At 48.1% G+C, this 16,669-nt stretch overlaps 2 protein-coding genes across 11 annotated transcripts in view; both read right to left on the bottom strand.

The window, feature by feature from the left end:
• EP400 (E1A binding protein p400) overlaps positions 1–5,640 on the bottom strand; it is a 95,212-nt gene extending 89,572 nt beyond the window's left edge. For all 8 annotated transcript variants that reach the window (XM_080941060.1, XM_080941062.1, XM_080941063.1 and 5 more), the window contains exon 1: positions 5,539–5,640. The gene's annotated coding sequence lies outside the window, so the exon portion shown is untranslated. The remainder of the gene's footprint in view (positions 1–5,538) is intronic.
• A 2,338-nt stretch (positions 5,641–7,978) lies between these two features.
• On the bottom strand, positions 7,979–15,937 carry PUS1 (pseudouridine synthase 1). 3 transcript variants are annotated; one of them, XM_080940478.1, is made up of 6 exons: positions 15,922–15,937; positions 15,069–15,279; positions 13,356–13,493; positions 11,218–11,320; positions 8,649–9,340; positions 7,979–8,224 (listed from the first exon to the last, which is right to left on the bottom strand). In XM_080940478.1, exons 2-6 carry the CDS (start codon positions 15,267–15,269, stop codon positions 8,177–8,179), a joined length of 1,182 nt encoding a protein of 393 aa, XP_080796604.1. In that variant the 5' UTR covers positions 15,270–15,279; positions 15,922–15,937; the 3' UTR covers positions 7,979–8,176. The 3 variants fall into 3 exon arrangements, with proteins under 3 accessions (XP_080796604.1, XP_080796603.1, XP_080796605.1); XM_080940477.1 differs by lacking the exon at positions 15,922–15,937 and adding an exon at positions 15,612–15,913; XM_080940479.1 differs by lacking the exons at positions 13,356–13,493; positions 15,922–15,937 and adding an exon at positions 15,612–15,914.
• Positions 15,938–16,669: the final 732 nt, after the last annotated feature.

Below are 16,669 nucleotides of genomic sequence, written 5' to 3'. Positions count from 1 at the left end.
TGTTTGAATACTTAAGTCTCAGAGTGTTTTTGTAGGAGGTAGGGAGAAGCATCAGAAGTGTGGTCTGGCTAGCAGAAATAAGTGATGTGGTGGGCCTTGAAGTTAACATTTCAATTTTTGGTTCTAGCCCAAGCTCCCTGTTTTCTGATCTACCAAGATGTAAACAAGCCACACTGCAACCTCAAACCACCACCTATATGTTAACTTGAGATACTTATCAAATATCGTATTACAACAATAAGAAAAGAAGCTAACACAGAAAACTGACACCAAGAAATCCTTGCAGTTATCATCTAACCAAGTAGTGATTCACAGGTCTTTGGAACTGAGTAAAGGAAAGGAGATATGGAAAGGTGAGCTGAAGAATTTCTGCACTATTTTTTTAAAGATTTATTTATTTATTATATATAACTACACTGTAGCTATCTTCAGACACATCAGAAGAGGACATCAGATCTCATTATAGATGGTTGTGAGCCACCATGTGATTGTTGGGATTTAAACTCAGGACCTCTGGAAGAGCAGTCAGTGCTCTTAACCACTGAGCCATCTCTCCAGCCCAAAGCCCTTCACTATTGTGCTAGCATCTCTTAATAGGACAATCCTGTGGGCATGTGGAAGAACAAAATGCCAACAGAAATGTAGACAATTAAGACAACACTCGTGAGGTTTTAGGTGAGAACAAAGTCTGTCAGAGCTGGACTAGAGACATTCCTGTTACATCCTGGCAAAGAACATACATTCTGCCTATATCCTGAAATTTTGAGGCTGACCTCAAAAGTAAAATACTAATTAATCTGGCAGAAAAAAAATTTCAAAACACTGAAACATTCAAGGCATACTACTGCTGGCTGCCATTAATTAGATTTACAGTTGGAAATTCAGAGCAAATACACACTTGCTGAGGAAAAAAAGAATAAGCACATTTACAGTTACAGACAAAAGCAAAGCTGCTGTAGCTGTAAAAAAAAGTCACACTGAAACCAGAGCAAAGGTGCCCTAAAGGCAAGACTTTATGAACGTGGGCTGAAGAGAGCTCTCACTGAGGTCCAAATCTGATTCCAATACGTACAACTCCAGAAACTCTAGTTCCAGGTAAATGTGATGCCTCTTATCTCCACAGGCACCTGTGTTCCCACACAACTTTAAATTAATACAAATAAATTCTAAAATAAATACTTCACTAAAGCTCCCATAATATAAAAATATAAACTCATTTGAAAACTTCTCTTCTTTTTGTTTTTTCCAAGACAGGGTTTTGCAGTGAGAATTTTGGTTTCTTTAAAGACCCAGTTAAGTTACATGAATATGTTTTGTTCTAATCCCAGGTATGGGATAAGAGGCTGTTTCACAGGAAATGATTATGATTTGCTAGTGCACTAAGCAGGGACGTGATTTTTGCCAGCTGGGATTTGCAGCTATGAGATTGCCTTAATTCTGGGGTAAGTACTCTGGAGAGGGTATAAATGAGAGAGCCACCAGAAGACCTATATTGCTGTTTGGAGCTATTCTGATGGCAAAGACTGGACTTGCCCCTAGGAACCCAAAGTCCCTAATCAGCAGGACGTAATCTAAAAAGGTCTATGCCACTTTCCCCCCTATCTTTCTTTCCTACCTTGTGTTAAGGGGGTTGGAAGGGAGGTAGAGACAGAAGACCCCAATAAAACAGCCCATACAGGTACACCAAACAGGGTTTCTCAGTGTAGCTCTGGCTGCCCTGAAACCCCCATCTGTACAACAGGCTGGCTCAAATTTAGATATCTGCCTGATTCTGCCTCCTAAATGACGGAATTAAAGGCCTGCACAACCAAGAATGTTAAATGCAGAAATGGTAGCACATACATTAAACCTAAGTACTTAAGGCAAAAGCAGTAGTACCACAAATGGGAGGTGGCCTGATCCATACAGCAAGTTCCAGATCAGCTAGGCCCAACTAGCAAGACTATTTCTAAATAAACAGATGAAGAACCTCATCAGGACAGGTAACCACAGGCATACAATGGACATATCTCAAATGTACTGACTACATTTCCCTTGGATATATATACCTAGGAATGGGATTGTTCCACCATTGTTCCATTTTTTAGTCTTTTTAGGTTTCTTCCATTCTGGCTCCATTTTAGCAGTATTAATTTACGCTCCCCCCAACTACATACCACAGCTCCCTTTTTAACAGGCTCACCAATCGTTACTGTCTTTTTGTTAACTGTCACTTTAACTGGGATGAGAGCACATGTATAATTTTAATTTACATGCCCTAATAACCCATTTAACACAGTTTAAATTTTAGCTTTATTTTCATTTATTTCCTTTAAGGCATAACTTGACTACTTAACGCCTGACTAGCCTCAAACTCATAGAGATGCAACTGTTACTGCTTCCTAAGCTTGGGCCACAATATCCTGATAAGTTCTAATTTTGGTCAAACTCCGAAAGACACACACTCTCACACCCACACACCCACCCACACACACCCACACACCCACCCACACACCCCCACACACACCCACACACACACTGAAAGGCAGGAGAGGTGAAAATGGCACTTGGAGAAATGGCCACAGAAAAATCACAAAGGGAAAGGCTCACTTGAACAGTAAACTGTTTTATCACTACTCCCATTGGCCCATACAGAGCAGGTTTTGGGGGTTAGTAGTTGTTACAGCCAATATTGGTTAAATGGTCTCCATCTTATATAATGAAAACTCAGTAAGAGCCAGAACCCAACTGGGTTGAGATCAAGCTCCAAAGCAGTCAGTGGCAGCTACACCTAAAGGCCTTCTAACATCTGATCACTGAGGTCTAGCTACATAAAACTGTTTCTCTTCTACCCAACAAAGTACTCTCACATTTCAAAATTCTCCCACAAACGTAGTCTCCTTCAATCCTGAGAAACTGTTCAAGAACACTTTCCATACCCAAACAAGTCATTTGACAGACACCAAAAACTTACACCCTTTACTAAGAGTATTAAAACATTAACTGTTTAAGGATAAGGGTTAGGCATAACTCAATGTTAAGAGCTTGATTAACATGTGGAGGAACTTGAATTTGAGATTCCCAGTACCACACACATTCACAAAGATTAAACACATTAAAAATTAGGCTTTTTGCAAAGTATGGTAGCACATACCTGTCTGTAATGGAAGTACTCAGAAGGCAGAGGCAGGAGGATCACAAGTTCAAGTTGAAATAGGTCTACATAGTTCAAGGACACCTATGGCTCACCAATCAAATAAATAAATGTAAGTAAAAATGACAATGCTTCCACTTCTTTGCTTTTTAACAACCTCAAGAAACTCATGATCATGGGCTAGAAAGATGGCTCAGCAGTTAAGAGCACTGCCTGCTCTTGCAGAATACATGAGTTTAATTCTCACCACCAACACGGTGACTTACAATCCTCTACAACTCTAGTTCCAGGGTATTTGATTCCCTCTTCTGGCCTCTCTGTAGGCATCAGGCACCCAAGTGGTACAGAGATATACATGCAGGCAAAACACCTATACATATAAAATAAAAACGCAAGGTTGAAGAAGGCTCAAGAGTCAAGAGCCCCTGCTGCTCCTTCAAGAGGATCTGAGTTTGAATTCCCAACACCCATGCTGGGTAGCTCATAACCACCAGATCAGACTCCTGTCGGCAGGCACTTACACACAGCAGACACAGACACACACAGAATATATATATATATCACATATATATATGACCTCAGAAACAGTGGAGCCTAATCACTGGAGAGGAGGTGACCAAAAGGCTAAGTAAAGCACTACAAAAAAAGAAGGAAATGGTGGCTGAGAGCACACAAAAAATTCTCTCCCACCCAGGAATACAAGGCAGATGAAAGCTGAAAGGTTCAACTGGAGGGAGGCATTAACCCAAGGAAAGCTTACTATGTAGTTGTAAATAAGGTGGCCAGAAAACAACTGACAGCCATTCTGCAGAATGGCATGTTATTGCCCTGAGTGGGCCACAAAGAGCAATCCAACACAGTGGCCACGGCACCAGTAACTGCCTCACAGGGACAGTACCAGCAACATGATGAGGCAGTTATTGTACAACTCATAGTACAAAAGATCATAGTACCTACACAACTTAAAACACAGTTTCATTACATAATCCCAAACAAAATAAGGTTAGAATTGAGTAAGAGAAAATAATGACACTTTCGTTATTAGACTATCTTGAGTTTTTAAAACATTGAGATGGGCAGAAAAGAAGTATGGAGTTCAATCCTTTAGTACTCAGGTGGCAGAAGCAGGTAGATCTCTTTTGAGTTCGAGGCCAGCCTGTTGCAGTCCAGCCAGGACTACTCAGTGAAAACATGTTTTAAAAAAAATAAATAAGGGGGTGAAGGGCGGCACCGCAGCAGGTACCAGCACTCCTAGCTACTCAAGAGACTGAGGTAGGATGACAACCTGAGGCCAGGGTCCGAGGCCAGCCTGGGACACAAAGATTCATCTCAAAAACAAGTAAATGGAACTGCCAGGCACGATGGCTCACACCTGCAACTTACCAAGGCTGTGGCATCTGGATTGCTAAGAATTACAGAGTAGCTTAGGCTACTCAATGAGTTCCGTCCAGGCTGATTCGGACTTCCATGAGACTTTGTCTCAGAAAACCTAAATACGCACACCCAAAATTTAAAGTTTAACATACAGTTTGCCTTGTGGTCATTCAAAGTCAGTCTCAGTCAGTCAGTCTCTGTCTCACTACACACATACACACACACACACACACACACACACACAATGTACATTCAAAGTCAGTCTTAGTCAGTCTCTCTGTCTCACTACACACACACACCATGTACATTCAAAGTCAGTCTCAGTCAATCTGTCTCACTACACACACACACACACACACACACACACAATGTACAAGAACCGAGGATCTTTGTGTGCTCAAGGCCAGCCTAGTATAAATGGCGAGTTAAAAGGCCAGGGCTACCCTGTCTTAAAATGGAAATAAAAACAAAAACGAAACAAAACAAGAACCGTTTTGTCACACATAAAATCAAGAGCACAAAAAAAAAAAAAAAAAACGCAAATATACTGCCAGGAATGAGCGCAACCCCCAAGTCACTGTGCTCCCGGATACTGGACTTAGACACAGACCAGCGGAGAGACGGCTACGCGGTTGATGGTGCACCTCTGGGCCCCAGCCTGGGGAGCTCTCCCAGGTCCCCGGCGTCTCTTCCCGCTCTACCTCAAGGATCTACGTCGCGAAAGGAAGCCGCGCGCCGCCGACCAACGGTGCAGCGGGCGTTAAGAGCCCCGCCTTCCCGAGCGCTCGGAAACGGCCGCGCGCCTGCCTAGAACCCGGCCCGCTAGAATGAGGAGCAGAGAAGGGCCTTCCCGAGGCCGGACCACGCGCCGAGCCACCGGTCCCTCTCCGCGCCGCCCGGCCCCTCGGCCCCGCCCGCCCACGACAAAGCGCCGCCGCGGCCTGGGCCCGACGCGACAAGGGCGGCAGCACCGCTGAAGACGACCGCTCGGCACGCCACCGCCGCCTGCCGCCCACCGTCCCGCCTCTCACCCCGGCTGACGCCGTCCGGTTGACTTGCACCGCGAGCCGCGCTCCCCCGCGTCAGGACAGCCGGGAGGCTCGAGCGCGCCGCAGCCGCTCGGCGCATCCGGGTCCGCGGGCACAGGAAGTAGCAGCGCAGGGGCTACGGCGAGCGGCGAGGGACTAACGGTACCTGTCCTGTAGCGCCGACCACAGCCGCGCGAGGTCGCCTGAAGCTGAGGCGCTGCAGATGGCGGAGGCAGGACGAAAGCGGCTTCTGAACCAGTTTAGGGGTGGGGCTATATGCGGGAGGCGCGTTGGGCGGGGTTCGGAGAGCGGAGAGCTACGTCGGAGCCGCCTCCGAAAGGGCTCTTCTATGCGAGGCGGGACAGCTTCGGTCAGTACGAGGCGAGTCAGCGCGCGCGCTCTGGGCAGGTCTGGGAACTGGGACTATGCCCACGGGCTGGGGCGTGGCCTCGCCGGTATGAGGCGGAGCCTCAGGGCTCGGGGAAGTTCGGGTAGACTCGGGAAGGGGCGTGGCCTCACCAGTACAAGGCGGAGCCTTAGGGCTCGGAGAAGTTCCGGTAGACTCGGGGAGGGGCGTGGCCTCTTCAGTTGATGCTGTAACTTGAGTTTCCCTCAGCTACGCCACCTGGGGACTCGTTCCAGCCGGTGAGGCTTAGTAGGAAAGTTCCCCCGACCTGATTGCTTCCTCTGGGTACTCCCTGTCTTCATGGGAAATAGGGGACTAGCCCTCCAAACAAAAAGGAGCCTAAGACGCAGTAAGCAGGAGTCTGAAATACATCCAGCATCATTAGGCGTAAGAGAAGTGCGCAAAAAACCACAACCAAGAGAAGATAGGATTGCTGTGAGAGTTTGAAAGAGATTATAATTTTCAAAACACTATAAGAGAAGGGAGGGAGGAAGGAAGGAAGCCTGTAATTCGGTGGATCTCAACCTGAGCATCACATAAATAATAACCCATATAAATAAAATAAATAAATATTTTTTAAAAGTTCAGGATAGCTGGAAAGATGGCTTAGCCATGAGAAGTATAATTCAGTTCTCAGAATCCACATCAGGTGGTTCACAGCCATTTGTAATTAGCTCCAGATCTGACATCATCCTCTTCTGGTTTCCACGTGACACAAACACACGCAATAATTTTTAGAAATTTTTTAAAAGACATATTTATTATATATTATTTATGTGAGTACACTGCAGCTGTCTTCAGACACACCAGAAGAGGGCATCAGATCTCATTACAGATGGTTGTGAGACACCATGTGGTTGCCGGGATTTGAGCTCAAGATCTCTGGAAGAAAAGTCAGTGCTTTTAACCACTGAGCCATCCCTCCAGCCCTAACTTTTAGAAATTTAAGCACTACTGCTCTTGTAGAAGACCAGAATGAGGTTCCTAAAACCCACATGGGGGAGCTTACATGTACACACACTTTCTTTTATCTTTTAATAAGGTGTACATACTAATAAGTGCCCTCGGGGGCCAGATGAGGAGACCGAGTCTTCTAGAGCTGATTGTGGATTGATATAAACTGCCCAGCATGGGTGCTGGAAACTGAACTTGGGTCCTCTGTATGGACCCAGCAGCCACTTGTAACTGCTAAGCCATTCCACTAACCCCTAAAATAAATTGTCTATTAACTCTTTTGCCTGCCTGCCTGTCAGATCATCTGGCACTAGATACAGAGTTGCCAGCCACCATATTGGTGCTGGAAAGCAAACCCAACTCCTCTGCAAAAACAAGGCTACCCATTTTGGGGACCTGACCCCTCCCTGCTTTAGGGAGCTGTGACTTGCTTACCATTCTGAACAAACCAAAAATATAGGTCATGGGATGATGTGCAGGCCTTGGGGCCCTGTGGCACTGACAGTGCTAGAAATTTGAGAATGCCTCCCCATAAAAGGCCAGAGAGGTCTGGGAAGAGTCCACCAGGCTGAAGGGGCAGTCCAGGTCCAGTGGTGAGGCAGTGGCCGTGGGTGTCCAGTGAGGAGGGATATGTGGAAGCCACCAACGGCTGAGGGACATGAACAGTCACATGGCATAAGAAAGGAGAGCCAGAAGGAGGTAAAGGACACCAGGGCATGAAAGTGGGGGCTACTGAGACCCAGTCCCACCTGAGGTCTCCCCAAGAACAGGCAGCATGAAATCACCAGTGTAGTCACTTCAGAGAAACTGGAATAGTCTCAAAGGATAGGTCAGGATGGAAGGGAGAGTATCGGAAGCAGCTGTGAGCAGACCGCTAGTGGCTGCATCTACTGCCTACCCTGTCAACCACACCCTGCGCTGACCCTCACTGTGCTGACCCTCTGTGCCTGCCCTTCAGATTTCCCCGACACAGCAGTGTTCTACTAATCTCACAACCAGAGAAGAAAAATAGGAAAAGAACAATTCACTAAGCAAAACATATTTAATAGAAAAAAGTCACTTCTTTTTTTTAAAAAGTGTCCTTTCATGCTAAGGTGTATGCACACAATGCATGGGCTAAAATAGGCAGCTGATTCCTGGGATGAGAATTTAATATCCTGAGGTATGAAGCCAGGCTACATCCACATGCTGGCCCCCGAATTCTTGGCTCCCCTGTCCTGGGTGACAGGCGGTGCGGAGATTCCAGCCTCGGCACTCACAGCAGTGGCAGCATCTATGGTTTCAGTCAGTGTCTCCATCCCCTTCACTGCCCTCCAGGGAATTGGGGACCTGTAGGAAAGGGACAAGCAGGAAAAGGACCATGAGACCCAACTTTGTAAGCACTCCCATGTGTGGGCCTAGGGAAAAACAACGGAATCCTGGGTATAGTTCTGAGCAAAGGTAGTCTTGTAGAGGGAAGGCCACAGGAACAGACTGAAGCTGAACAAGCAGGCACAAACAGCCCGTGCCTTTAGAGGTAGCCAGACACACTACTCAGCAGCTGCAGCCCAATGCCAGCCCATGAGTAAACTTTGCCTAGGGGTTGACAACTACTTCAGCAGGCAGCCAAGACCACAGGGTGGAGCAGGAGGTAGCCCACTCCTCCAAGGGCTGTGGCAACTTTGGGGATTCTCTGGGATGCAGCTTGTTACTTACAACTCAGCCTAGCCAGCTAATAGGTGCACATGATGCATACTCTAGACTAAACTCCTACCTTGGCACCTGTGCCCGCCGCTCCAAGTGCAGTGCCACTGAAGTTGTGGATTGGCAAAGTGTTGAGCCACTGAGCCATGGACCGCTCATCCCGCTCAGTGCTGACAATGGTAGGGTAGATGTATTGCTCTTTGAAAGCCTTCACCTTCCCTTCCTCCTGAGCCCAGTCCAGGGGCTCATGCAGCCCGTCACTGCCAAAGCGTTGGTTGTACTTCTCAAAGTGAACCCTCTCCAGGACTAAGCCAAGCCCTGGTGCCTTGGGCACATCCACCTTCTCCTCGCCCCAGCTGCGCTCCAGGACACTCTCAGGGGCATAACCCTTCACAATGGCTACCACCAGGCCAACCATCTTCCGGATCTGGTGCATCATGAAGCTCTGGCCTTTCACCTTGATCACAGCAAACTCTAGGCCCTCCCGTACAAAGGGCTCCTCGCAGTACATCTCCAGTATGTATCGGCGTGCACTGGGCTCTCTCGGCCCCTTCTGCGAGGTGAAGTTATGGAAGTTATGGGTGCCTTTGTAGCTGGCCAGAAGCCGGTTGACCTGCTGCAGGGTCTCTGCACTCAGGCGGTAGCTCTCATCCTGAACGTCCCGGTCCTTGTGAGCAAAGGCAAAGGTAGGCAGCATGTAGAAATAGGTTCTGGCGTCACACTTGTTCTTGGAGTTGAAACCGCCTGTGACCCTCTTCAATCCTGGGGGACAGGATGACAGAAACCCAGGTGAGCAGAAACACTTCCAAGGCAGGACATCCAGACAGCATGGTTCTGGTACCACATGCCCGGGAGTGGCACCCAGTCCTGATTCCGAACTCAGAATCCACACAGTGCTGAAGCTCAGAATGAAACAAACCCAAATAACAAAGAAACCTAAGGGTCTGCTGAGAGTGGAGTTGGCAAACAACACCAAGTCCAGGCTAAAAATCTGCAGTGCAGCTTCTGACCAGGCCTTCAGTCACGAGTCATGGGAGGGGGAGTAGCTAGGACCCAGAATACTAGAAGCCTTTCTACAGATAAGGGAGCAGATTTCAATAAGAAAATGCTAACTGAACAAAACTGGAGGTTCTCAGCCCTAGCTAAGGAGCTGTTGGCAGCTGATGGTTGCTGGACAAAGAGAGACAGTTCTCTTCAGACATGCAACCATGCTCCAGCTGAAGCTCCTATACTAAGTTAGGGGACAAGGAGAAGTTACAAGAGCAAGGAGAAATCAGGGACATTCTGATCACACCATATACATGTATGATCAAACAATTAAAAAAAAAAAAAAAAAAAAAAAAAGCCGGACTAAACACAGTAGCAAACGCCTTTAATCCCAGCACTCTGGAATGGAAGGCCAGCCTGGTCTACATACTAGAGGTTATTTCCAGGTAATTCATTAAATATTCTTTTCTTTAATTTTTAAAAAATATTTATTTATTTATTATATAAGTACACTACCACTATCTTCAGACACACCAGAAGAGGGCATCAGATCCCATTACAGATGGTTAGGCATGAAGACCACAGGCTCAAGAACAGAATGGAGGTAACAGCAAGGTCTTCAAAAGGCTGTCTTCCTTTGTTTGTTTAGGTATTACTTATTTAGACTTTATTCTTGAGACAGAGTTTTACTGTGTAGTCAGAATGGATAAGAACTCCCTGCCCTCACCAAAGTCTTAACAGGCTAGGGAGTATAGCTCAGAGACAGAAAACTTGGCTAGTACTAAATGCTTTAATCCCAGCAGTCAGGAAGCAGATCTCTGTGGGTTCAGGGCCAACCCTGTCTATACAGCAGAGTTCTAGACCAGCCAGGGCTACACAAGAGCCTACCTAGAGATGGGGGGAAGGAGATGAGTGCGGGAGGAAGAGGGGAGAAAAACAAACTTGACTAGAGTATACAAGGCCCTGGCCTTAATCCCTAGCATTGCCAACAAAATAACTAACTTATTTAAAATACCAAGGCTTGATTTGTTTTGTTTTAAAGCCAGGTGTGGTAGCTCACACCTTTAATCCCAGCACTGAGAGGCAGAGATCATCAGAGTTCTGTAAATTAAAAGCCAACTTGATCTACAGTGAGTTCCAAACAGCCAGGGTTATACAAAAAGACCTTGTCTCAAAAACAAACCCAAGAACAGGCTGGAGAGATGGCTCAGCAGTTAAGAACACTGACTGCTCTTCCAGAGGTTCAATCCCCAGCAACCACATGGTGATTCACAACCATCTGTAATGGGATGCCCTCTTCTGGTGTATCTGAAGACAGCTACAGTGTACTCATAAACATCAATCTTTAAAAAAAAAAAAAAAAAACTTAAGAGAAGTTAAAGGGGAACAAGCATAAGGCTCCAGGTTCATCCTCTTACGAGAGCACTGCTGGCACCATCTCAACAGTCTGCATCCTCATAACTACTGTTTATGGGGAAAGTACCCACAGATTATCCCAGCAGTACAGCCAAAGGCCGTGGAACTGATCTCTCAACACCGAACCTTCACAGCACCCCACCCCCTGCTTGGTACCTGCATGGCCAGTGGCGGCAGAGCAAGCACAGCTTCTGTTCATACGAGGTCACTCAGGTGGGTTACACAGGGAAGCTTACCCAGAATCCGAATGTGGGATGGAAGGTGGCTGTTGATCTTGTCCAGAATGTCATCGATGAGCCACACCTTGAGGGATACCACCTGCCCGGCTGCAGACACACCCTACATAGAAACAGAGCAGAGAGGAGAGGTGGGCCAGGGCCTTGTTCTCCAGCACAACCCTCACACCCTGGTCCTAAGGCGGAAGAGGAGGTGCTTTTGGGAGTGGGTCTCCAAATGTGATCCTAGGTGGCCTGGAACTCACTCACATACACCAAGCTAACTCCAACAGTCTTGCCACAATCCTTCCTCCCCTGCAGGGATGAAAAATGTGCATAAGAAAGCCCAGTGTGGGGCTGGAGGTTAAGAGCCCTGACTGCTCTTCCAGAGGTCCTGAGTTCAATTCCCAGCAACCACACAGTGGCTCACAACCATCTGGAATGGGATCCAGTGCCTTCTGCTGGTGTGTATGAAGACTGTGTCAGTGTACTTATATAAAAATAAATAAATCTTTTTTAAAAAGGCCCAGTGTTCTGCTGCTTGTTTGTTTTAAGACAGAGTCCAGCTGTATAGAGAAGGCTGGCCTTAAACTCTGAAGCCTAGACTATCTTTAAACTTGCAGTTCTCCCAAGTTCCGGGACACTTGCCCCATGCCTAGCCATGCTGTGGAATATCCGTTATCACCCCGATCTATACACAGCAGGCTCCTTCACAGGTCAATCCAGTCATAAAGACCTACCAACAAGGGCCTAGCCATATGGTTCTGTATGTCCCAGGCCCAGGAATGTGATGTATCCTCTCAAGATGTGTCCCCAAGTGCCACCATCAACTAAGAATTGAATCCAGATGGATATCCATATCAATCACAGACAGTGGGACTTGTTCTTGTGATGTGAAGTACAAAAGCTAGGCCATCAGTCACCTCTTCTGTGGAATGAGCCATGTGGTAATATGCCTACCATGTTAGTTAGGCAATGGTGTCAAAGACCTCTCACCCGGGCTGGAGAGATGGCTGAGCACGTGGTAACACTGCCATGCAAGCCTGCAGACCTGATCTCTGGAACCCAAGGAGGACTGAAGTCCACTTGTGCACACCCATACCAGCACACAATGATGATGATTATGATACAATTATTAAAATTATAATTTAAAAAGTCCTAGTGTCACAGAGTGAAGACAGTTCCCTCATACCGACTGGCTGTTGAAATGAACACACCTTGGCTGTGCAGATAAATGACAGACTTAGGATTAGCCTTCCTTGTGGAGGAAAAAGCCAATGTACAGGCAAAAGCAGGCAGAGGTCCCCAAAAGCTATGGGGACAGAGGCTGGGGACACAGATACAAGTGTCTGCACTGTAGGCTACTTACTGTTCATAACCTGTTTCTCTTTGAGCTAGAACTTCCATCACTGTGACACTTGCCTAGTTTAGAACCAAATAGCCTCCGGTGGTCTCTGCCCTGAACCTGCTGCATTCCAGACTAGTGTGTATATCCCTGGCTGTCCTGGAACTCACTCTGTAGACCAGGCTTGCCTCAAACACAGAGATCCACCTGCCTCTGCCTCCCAAGTGCTGGGAAAAAAGTTGTGTATCACCACTACCACCCAGCTAGCTAGTCATCAATTTCCCAAAAGTTTTTAACTATTGTATATTCTCGATATGCATAATTGTGTGAGCAGGTACCCAAAAATGCCAGACATATTGGATCCCCTGGAGTTGGAGTTATGGGAGGTCTGACCCATAGGATGTGGGTATTAGGAACCAAACTCTAATCCTCTGAAGAGTAGTAATTTTTCTTAACTCCCAAATCCTCTCTATAACTCAATAAATTATCTCTCTTTCTTTTTCTTTCAGAACTATCCAAGGAAAGCAAAGGCCAGTGAAGACAGGGTCTTGCCCATCCCACCGGGGATGCAGCACCAGATAGTAATCTGCACTCCTGGCCCTTCATACAACAAAACAACTATTCTTTCCCTGGAATACTGGCATGACAGACAAGCACCACCAACTCAGCCAACCTAAGCTCTTTCTTTCTTTTTAAAGTAAAATAGAACACAAACCATGTCACTACTACCACAACTGACTCAACAGGCATGACCCCTGGCTAGGATCCCTGAGACCATGGGACAGTAAAAGCCACAGGCAAGTAGGACACATACCTTGTCTGTACGAGCGCACCGCTGGAAGGACATCTTCCTCATATCTGTGCCATGGTTTTCAGGGATACAACCTGCCTGGACTAAGGCAGATACCAAGTCATCTTCGATGGTCCTGAACTGGGAGGACCCCAGATTCCTCTAAAGAAAAAAAGCGGACAACCTGTTTTCATGAGCTCATGGGATGGATGCATGCCAGAAAGCTGACCTTCACTTCCAGAACCAGCTCTAATGCTGTGCCTCTCAACCTTTCCTAGCCACAGGGTTCATGGTGCTGATGACCCCATGAGGTCAGAAGCATCCCACCAACCCTCAGAATAGAGACTAGAGCCAAGACTCTCAGGGAAATCCTTCCCAAGGGAAGCAGGGCACGTGAACACTTCAACCAGGCTCCCTGGTTGAGGCAGTCTTTTCAAAGCCTGCTCTACCCTATGTTTCCCACTGCTACTGATGAAGTCAGGAACACTTACCAAGTAACATAAAAAGACCGTAACAAAAAGGACCACAACCCTCACTCAGCTCTGTGAGACGGGCATCTCTGTCATATCTCTAGTGGGGCAACTGAGGCAAATGGGATATTACTGAGAAAGCCCAGAAGAAAAAAAACCTTGCACCATCAGAACTACTCGAGAAAAGCAGACCAGTGGAGCCGGAAGCAGTACAGTCTGCACGTCCAAAGGAACATCAAAGCCTAGACCACATTCAAAGCACTGTTCAGCCTGAAGGCACCGCTCCCTACCCACTCTCACTGCACCACGATTTCACTGCTGAAGCCTATGTATTTCTTACTGGAGAGGGACAAGGCCCGCCTGTAGCCCCAACTATCCTTGAACTTGGCAATCCTCCTGCATCAACTTCCCGGACGCCAGGATGACAGGCTATATGCCACCATCCCAGTCAGCCTACAGTTTATTAAAAGTAAAACAGAACATGACTTATGTCACCGCTGTCATTCACTCTCGAAGTCACCATCATGCCTGGTCAGACGTTATGTTCTGGAGCCACTGTTTTGGTTGGACACATCACAGCAGTGAACTCCATCCTGTGGCTCAAGATTAAGGTTTGAAAAGTGGGGAAAGTGACCAGAGAGATGGCTCAGTGTTAGAGCACTGGCTGCTCTTCTAGAGGACGGAGTTTGATTCTCAGCAACCAGAAGGCAGCTCCCAAGTGCCTGTCACTCCAGCCCCAGGGGATAGTACACCCTCTCGTGGCCTCTGAGAGCAGTACAGGTACCGCATGCAGGCAAACCACCCATTAACACAGAAAAAATAATAATAATAAAGTGAAAATTTGTCTCAAAGAAAAATTAGAAATTAAAACAATGTCAACAGCAGAGGTGACAAGAATGAACAAGATTCTACCCACACTGGTCAGGGTCCCTTTTATAAGACACTGTCTAGTTAGAGACAGAGCCTATCTTGCCGCAGGCTCCTCAGGATTCCCGACAAGCTGCACCTGGCAGCAATCTGGTCCCCACTCTCAGTAAGCCTGCCCATGTCACATAGTTCCCCAGGTACTGTGCAGGCACCACCCTAAAAATGAAGATTCACTGCTCCCAAGGTCACATGTGAACCAGCCACAGAGCTGTCCTAAACATAGAGGAAGAAAACCACCCAAGACTGATGGTTTTTTGCTGTTTCCTGGGACTGGCCTTGCTCTGAGTAGCATCAGGGGAGCTGACTCAGGTAGGGGCTGTCTAGGCGCAGCCCTCCTCACCTGCATGCCGTGGTAGCCCTTTCCCGAATAAGCCATGAGCAGCACAATTTTGCGCTTCGGTAGCTTGCGTGGAGGCTCTTCATCCTCACCGCCCTTGACCCTCTTGGCAGGATGTTCCGTCTCCTCCCAGACCCAGCCACCTCGGCCCTTCCTGTCCGGTTGGTGTGAGGCCAGCGCTGGTGGCACCTTGTTTCCAGCCATAGGCGGCAGGCTGAGAAAAATAGGCATGAGTGACCAAGGTGGTAAAAGGGCACAAAAACAGAACCCAGTGAGAGGACCCAGTTCTGCCTGCCTCAGCGGCTTCTGAAGACCTTGCCTAATGACAAACCAGCCTGGTTCATCAGTGACAGAGTGGCTGGGGTTGGGCAACAGGAGCAACTCAGGGGTGGAGTTTGAGGCAGAGTCGGACACAAGCCGGCAGTGCTCCAGCAGGGCCGTACAGGGCAGCGATGGAAACAAGGCACGGATAAGCAAAAGGAGGCAGACAGCTCAGGGCAGTCGTGGGGACTCAGTACAGAGGCAGCGGGGTCGCGGGATCTTTACCCGGGCACGCGCGGGCCTGGGAGCGCCGTCCACCGTCCCCAGGCTCTCAGCAGTGCGGCCCACAGGCGGGGGAAGCCCATGCGCTGCGGGGTGGCGGGCGCCGACCCCGGACTTCAACGATCCCTGCCAAACTCTGCAGCCTCGAAATCCCTGCCCCGTCTTCCTGATTTCTGGGCTCCGGCCCTGCGGCGCCCCTGATCCTAGGCTGACCTGTGACCCCGCAGCCTCTGCCCACCCCCACGCCAACCCCCTAGAGATCGCGCAGCCAGAGCGCTTAAGAAAGGAGAAAAGTCCCGCCGGACCCACTCACGGCGCCGCGGAACCCCCGAAGCTGACCACGTGCACGAAGGCGGAAGCGGGCAAGCGTTGGAAGGCGGCCGAAGGCGGACAAAAGTCTTTCTGGGACGTGCCTAGTGGGGTGGACCCAGTGGGTGGGGCTTCCCACCAGGATCCAAGCCGGTCTAGCTGCAGCTCTGCAGACAAGGCAAAGGCTCAGCATTGCCGCGGCTTGAAAATTGAAACCACAAAAACGTGAAGGTTAGAGTACACCAGGGAGCCATTCAGCAGGTTATAACTGCTGACGTCCAGATAGCCCCAGCACCGATACAGTGGGACTGAGCAGGTCCTTGCCTGGCCCGTGGCACCAAAGTTAGCATTGGGAGATCACAGCTGCACTTGCAGCCCCACCACTGTCTTTGTGGTGTGCGGACCATCAAGTCTGCCAGCATTTGTTGTTTCCAGAAGCTGCTCCAATTGCCAAACACTGATATGTGTAATGACATTAAAAAAAAAAAAAAAATCTTCTCACTATGTATCCCTCACCAGCCTGGATATCTCTTCTCATATATATCTTCCCAGATGCTGGGATTAAAGGTGTGTTCCACCATACCCAGCACCTGTCCTCCAATTTCTGGCAACCCTCCTGCTTCAGCCTCCCAAGTGCTGGGATTACAAGTGTGAGTCACCACATCTGACGTCAATTTTTCTAATTTGACCAAAGAGTGAACCTGGACAACATGAACAAGCTGAACAAGAAGCCACTGGTACATAAGCCCCAG

This window comes from Micromys minutus (assembly GCF_963924665.1).
Source record: "Micromys minutus genome assembly, chromosome: 29".
Taxonomy (NCBI): domain Eukaryota; kingdom Metazoa; phylum Chordata; class Mammalia; order Rodentia; family Muridae; genus Micromys; species Micromys minutus.
Note: the sequence above shows the minus strand (reverse complement) of the source record. Positions and strands in the feature narration are given on the sequence as shown.

Excerpts from the sequence above, each read along its gene's own strand:
- PUS1 (XM_080940477.1), bottom strand. The coding sequence starts at position 15,691 with ATGGGCTTCCCCCGCCTGTGGGCCGCACTGCTGAGAGCCTGGGGACGG. Across the intron at positions 11,321-13,355 it reads GGTGCGCTCGTACAGACAAG|GGTGTGTCTGCAGCCGGGCA; the intron begins GTATGTGTCCTA and ends GTTTCTATGTAG. Across the intron at positions 9,341-11,217 it reads ATCCCACATTCGGATTCTGG|GATTGAAGAGGGTCACAGGC; the intron begins GTAAGCTTCCCT and ends CCTGTCCCCCAG.